Source organism: Triticum urartu, chromosome 6 (genome assembly GCF_003073215.2).
Source record: "Triticum urartu cultivar G1812 chromosome 6, Tu2.1, whole genome shotgun sequence".
Taxonomy (NCBI): Eukaryota; Viridiplantae; Streptophyta; class Magnoliopsida; order Poales; family Poaceae; genus Triticum; species Triticum urartu.
In genome coordinates, this window is record NC_053027.1 from 426,962,837 (window position 1) to 426,969,130 (window position 6,294).

At 49.8% G+C, this 6,294-nt stretch overlaps 1 protein-coding gene across 1 annotated transcript; it reads left to right on the forward strand.

Annotated features, from left to right (window-relative positions):
- The first annotated feature begins 402 nt into the window (after nt 1–402).
- Nucleotides 403–1,991, forward strand: LOC125512236. Its single transcript, XM_048677331.1, has one exon. It carries the CDS (start codon nt 756–758, stop codon nt 1,665–1,667), a length of 912 nt encoding a protein of 303 aa, XP_048533288.1. The 5' UTR covers nt 403–755; the 3' UTR covers nt 1,668–1,991.
- The last annotated feature ends 4,303 nt before the right edge of the window (nt 1,992–6,294 follow it).

Below are 6,294 nucleotides of genomic sequence, written 5' to 3' on the forward strand. Positions count from 1 at the left end.
TTACCATGTCGGTGTGGTGATGTATTAGACCATGGTGGTAATGTAACGTGGACAGTGGAGTAACAGATACGGACGCTATGGAGGGATCTGCAGCTGGGGCGCGCATAGGCGCAAAGGAGAATGATCAACGGTGCTGGTAGCGGATGTCGGTCGGTGTGGAGCAAGGCAAAGCGACCGCCGTGGCTGGTTCAGGTTTCAGGCCGAGGGCGTCGGTGCCTTTGTGTGGGGCACACAGCCGAGTCTTTCTTTCTCTACGGCCCGACGACGAATCGTCTCATCGTCTTTCTCTTTTCGCTTGTCTCGAGAAGCAGCTTTGTCTTTGGCGTGATAGCCCAGCATCCGCCGCACCGCTCAACGCGAAAAATAATCTTCCCCGGTCAAAATACTCGCAGATTAGACGGAATCATTGGGCTGTAGGAGGGTTCCCCGGCCGTGGCGTGTGGGCGCGATTATGCCAAAGCGACCACGCGGGCGAGGGGCGCGCGGGCAGAGCAGCCTTTCGAACCGCGGCGCAGCTTCATCATCTTCCTCCGTCCAGGAGCCAGCCGTCCTCCACTCCACCATCTTCTTACTTTGCAGCCAAGGCTTAGCGGCGTGCATGCAGCGGCGTGCATGCTGGCTTCTCCTTGGAGCAAAGCAAGGCATCCCAGGCGCGCACCCACCAGCGTTACACTAGAGCAAAAGCACGGCCGGCAATCCCACCCAAAGTTCACCAAGGATTGGACGAAAGAATTACGTAGTCAGCTCTCCGCGCAATGGCCGGCTCGGCAGCCCAAGCTCCCACGCAAGCCGGCCGCCTTACGAGGCCAATTCCCACGGCGCTCGTGCCTGCGGCCGTGGTGCTCGCCGTCGTCGTGGCCGTCCTGTCCCTGCTGCCCTCCGTGGCCCAGGCGGTGTGGGAGCTGCCCCACCTCTTCCTCCTCGGCCTCGTCATCTCCTACGGCGTCTTCGCGCAGCACAAGAACGGCGCTGCCGCGGCCGACGGCGGCGATGCCGCCACCAAGGACGGCGCCCGGGCGTGGAACTCTCGGTACCACCCCGACGACCCGCTCGTCGTGGTCGCGCCCGACCACGCGGCGGGCGATGACGGGGACGGCGGCGCGGGCGGGAGGCCGTTCTCCTTGCCGGTGCGGAGGCTCAAGACGGTCGTGGAAGAGTCGACCGAAGCCGGTGGCGCCAGCGGAGAGAGCGTCGGCGAAGAGACGGACAGCTCCGAGTCCACGGCAGGATTCTGGGCCGGCGCGCCCGCCGCTCAATCGCCGCCCTCTGTTCTTGACGCCTTTGACTCGCCGAAGTTCAATGCCGCGACGCCGCCGTCAGACGTGTCCAAGGGGTTCCCCGGTTACGATTCCGCGTCGCCTCGTGACCAGTCGTCGTGTAACGAGGAGGAGGAGGAGGAGGAGGAGGAGGAGGAGGGCACCGATTGGGAAGAGGATGCGGATGGGTCGGATGAGATGACCGCCGCGTCGTCGGAAAGGTCGTTCCCCGGCGACTTCGTTGCCTGCCGCAACCGTCGCTACGACGGCAGCGGGGATGGCGAGTCTATGGACGAGGAACTTGTCGAGCTGGCCACCAGGCCGGGACCGGAGGGGGCGGACGAGGTGGACAGGAAGGCCGACGAGTTCATCGCCAAATTCAGGGAGCAGATCAGGCGGCAGAGGTTGTAGGCTCGTAGCCGGCCAAGCGACGTAGCCATGCATTGCATTGCATTGCATGCATCCCACGCACACGCACGACGTAGTGCCACTGCGAATGGAGGAGAGCATGACGTACTTGCAATTTGTGGACTTCTGTGTTTTTTTTCTTCTTCTTCATCTGTGACATGATGAGCCTTCCCTGTATCATTTTCTTCTCTCGTTTGGAGCTTTAAACTGTTGCCGTTATTACAGCCTGGAAAGATGCAAATGAATGGAAACTGTTCATTCATTGCAATTCTGTAACATTTTCGCAACTACTCCGTCCGTTCCAAAATGATTGAAGTTTTAAGTGTGTCCTAAGTCAAACTTCTTTAAGTTTAATCAACTTTATAGAAAAATGTACCCGCAAAAAAAAACTTTATAGAAAAACGTGATAAGATCATCATCACCAAATACACATACTATGAAAATATGTTTCATAAAAAATCTCATGAGCCTAATTTGATGTTCTGAATGTTAGTGTATATTTTTCTATGATCTGATCAAACTTGAACAAGTTTAACTTAGGATAAACCTAAAACTTCAATTATTATTTGTGTTAACAAGCTTAATCGTTTAGCGGGCACAGAATATGTTGCCTTGCCGGCAGGAAATACACTTACACAACATGGCGTTAACATCCTCACGTTTACTATTGATCAGTTGCCTGAAATGTTTTCACAGTCAGTTGATTTCGCAGATATAGATAAAACAAGTGGCACCCAAGGCGGAGACGCGGACGATGTAGCCGGACGTGACGTCTCTAATGAGGCCGAGTGGGGAACTACTTGAAGATAGGGAGAACACGACGGTGAAAGGGAGTTCGAGAAGGACGAATACACTCAATTGGCAACAACTGCAACTGCCGGCTGTCCCAAACGCTGGCCTCGATAACCCATTCACAGCGGATGACATCTGGGAGGCAATCAAGGACTCGCCGATGGACAAGGCACCGGGACCAAACGGTTTCAATAGCGTGTTCTGCAGAACCAGCTGGGCAACCATCAAGGCGGATGTAATGCTTGCCTTCGATCAGTTCTACTGCAGTGCTGGTTAAAACTTCTGTGATCTCAACTCTGCTCTAGTAGCTCTATTGCTGAAGAAGAACAGAGCTTTGAAAATGTTAGTTTTTCGCCCCATCAGCCCAGTCCACTCCATAGCCAAGCTGATTGCAAAAGTGTTCTCCATCCACCTGATAATTTCGCCTGCCCAAACGGCCTTCATGAGATCAAAATGCATTCATGACAGTTTTATGTATGTTCAGAATGGGGTGAGGTCACTGCATAGGAAGAACACACCGGCAGTGTTGCTGAAATTGGATATCACCAGGGCTTTTGACAGTATCTCCTGGACCTATCTGCTTGAGCTCATGCAACAATTGGGATTCAGTGCGCGCTGGCGGGACTGGGTGACGCTGCTACTGTCCACCTCGCGCTCCTCTTTCATGCTTAATGGTGTCCCAGGAATGCCGGTCTTGCACTGCAAAGGATTGAGGCAGGGTGATCCTCTATCCCCGCTGTTGTTCATCATTGCCATAGACCCTCTACACCGGTTGCTGCAAGCTGTAGGCGATCAAGGCCTGCTCCAGCCACTGATGGGCAGAGAAATTTAGCTGAGGGTGTGTTGGGGAACGTAGCATGCAATTTCAAAAAAAATCCTACGATCACGCAAGATCTATCTAGGAGATGCATAGCAACGAGAGTGGGAGAGTGTGTCCGCGTACCCTCGTAGACCGAAAGCGGGAGCGTTAGCTTAACGCGGTTGATGTAGTCGAACGTCTTCTCGATTCAACCGATCAAGCACCGAACGTACGGCACCTCCGAGTTCTGCACACGTTCAGCTCGATGACGGCCCTCGAACTCTTGATCCAGCAAAGTGACGAGCGAGAGTTTCGTCAGCACGACGGCGTGGTGACGGTGATGGTGAAGTGATCCTCGCAGGGCTTTGCCTAAGCACTATGACAATATGACCGGAGGAGTAAACGGTGGAGGGGGCGCCGCACACAGCTTGGAACAATTGATGTGTGTTACAGCCGCCCCCATCCCTGTATATAAAGGAGGGAGAGGGGAGGAGGCCGGCCCTAGGCGCCCCAAGTGGGAGGAGTCTCACTTGGGCTCCTAGTAGGATTCGCCCCCCTTCCTTTTATCGGAGGGAGAAATGGGGAAGGGGAGGGAGAAGGAGAAGGAAAGGGGGGCGCCACCCCCTCCCCTAGTCCAATTCGGATTCCTCCCTTGGGGGGGTGGGGGTTGCGTGCCACCCCTTAAGGGTTGGCCTGCCTCCCTCCTATGGCCCATATCTTCCCCCGGGGGGTTCCGATAACCCCCCGGTACTCCAATACGTACCCGATATATTCCGAAACACTTCCGGTGTCCGAATACTATCGTCCAGTATATCAATATTTACCTCTCGACTATTTCGAGACTCCTCGTCATGTCCGTGATCTCATCCAGGACTCCGAACAACATTCGAACACCAAATCACATAACTCATAATACAAATCATCATCGAACGTTAAGCGTGCGGACCCTGCAGGTTTGAGAACTATGTAGACATGACCGAGACACCTCTCTGGACAATAACCAACAACGAAATCTAGATGCTCATATTGGTTCCTACATATTGTACGAAGATTTTTATCGGTCAAACCGTAATGACAACATATGTCATTCCCTTTGTCATCGGTATGTTACTTGCCCGAGATTCGATCGTCGGTATCTTCATTCCTAGTTCAATCTCGTTACCGGCAAGTCTCTTTACTCGTTCCGTAATGCATCATCCCACAACTAACTCATTAGTCACATTGCTTGCAAGGCTTATCATGATGTGCATTACCGAGAGGGCCCAGAGATACCTCTCCGACACTCGGAGTGACAAATCCTAATCTCGATCTATGCCAACCCAACAGCCACCTTCAGAGATACCTGTAGAGCATCTTTATAATCACCCAGTTACGTTGTGACATTTGATAGTGCACAAGGTATTCCTCCGGTATCCGGGAGTTGCATAATCTCATAGTCGAAGGAATATGTATAAGTCATGAAGAAAGCAATAGCAATAAAACTTTAACGATCATTATGCTAAGCTAACGGATGGGTCTTGTCCATCACATCATTCTTCTAATGATGTGTTCTCGTTCATCAAATGATAACACATGTCTATGGTTAGGAAACTTAACCGACTTTGATTAACGAGCTAGTCTAGTAGAGGCATACTAGGGACACTGTGTTTTGTTTATGTATCCACACATGTATCAAGTTTCCGGTTAATAAAATTCTAGCATGAATAATAAACATTTATCATGACATAAGGAAATATAAATAACAACTTTATTATTGCCTCTAGGGCATATTTCCTTCAGTCTCCCACTTGCACTAGAGTCAATAATCTAGATTACATTGTAATGATTCTAACACCCATGGAGTCTTGGTGTTGATCATGTTTTGCTCGTGGAAGAGGCTTAGTCAACGGGTCTGCCACATTCAGATCCGTATGTATTTTGCATATCTCTATGTCTCCCTCCTTGACTTGATCACGGATGGAGTTGAAGCGTCTCTTGATGTGTTTGGTTCTCTTGTGAAATCTGGATTCCTTCGTCAAGGCAATTGCTCCCGTATTGTCACAAAAGATTTTCATTGGACCCGATGCACTAGGTATTACACCTAGATCGGATATGAACTCCTTCATCCAGACTCCTTCATTCGCTACTTCCGAAGCAACTATGTACTCCGCTTCACACGTAGATCCCGCCATGACGCTTTGTTTGGAACTGCACCAACTGACATCTCCACCATTCAATATAAATACGTATCCAGTTTGTGACTTAGAATCATCCGGATCAGTGTCAAAGCTAGCACCGATGTAACCATTTACGAAGAGCTCTTTGTCACCTCCATAAACGAGAAACATATCCTTAGTCCTTTTCAGTTATTTCAGGATGTTCTTGACCGCTGTTCAGTGATCCACTCCTGGATTACTTTGGTACCTCCCTGCTAGACTTATAGCAAGGCACACATCAGGTCCGGTACACATCATTGCATACATGATAGAACCTATGGCTGAGGCATAGGGAATGACTTTCATTTTCTCTCTATCTTCTGCAGTGGTCGGGCATTGAGTCTGACTCAACTTCACACCTTGTAACACAAGCAAGAACCCTTTCTTTGATAGATCCATTTTGAACTTCTTCAAAACTTTACCAAGGTATGTGCTTTGTGAAAGTCCAATTAAGCGTCTTGATCTATCTCTATAGATCTTGATGCCCAATATATAAGAAGCTTCACCGAGGTCTTTCATTGAAAAACTCTTATTCAAGTATCCTTTTATGCTATCCAGAAATTCTATATCATTTCCAATCAACAATATGTCATCCACATATAATATTAGAAATGCTACAGAGCTCCCACTCACTTTCTTGTAAAAATAGGCTTCTCCAAAAGTCTGTATAAAACCATATGCTTTCATCACACTATTAAAGCGTATATTTCAACTCTGAGATGCTTGTTCCAGTCCATATATGGATCGCTGGAGCTTGCACACTTGGTTAGCACCTTTACGATCGACAAAACCTTCTGGTTGTATCATATACAACTCTTCTTTGAGAAATCCATTAAGGAATGTA

Bases quoted from the DNA above. Each gene is read 5' to 3' on its own strand.
- LOC125512236 (XM_048677331.1), top strand. From the start codon at position 756: ATGGCCGGCTCGGCAGCCCAAGCTCCCACGCAAGCCGGCCGCCTTACG.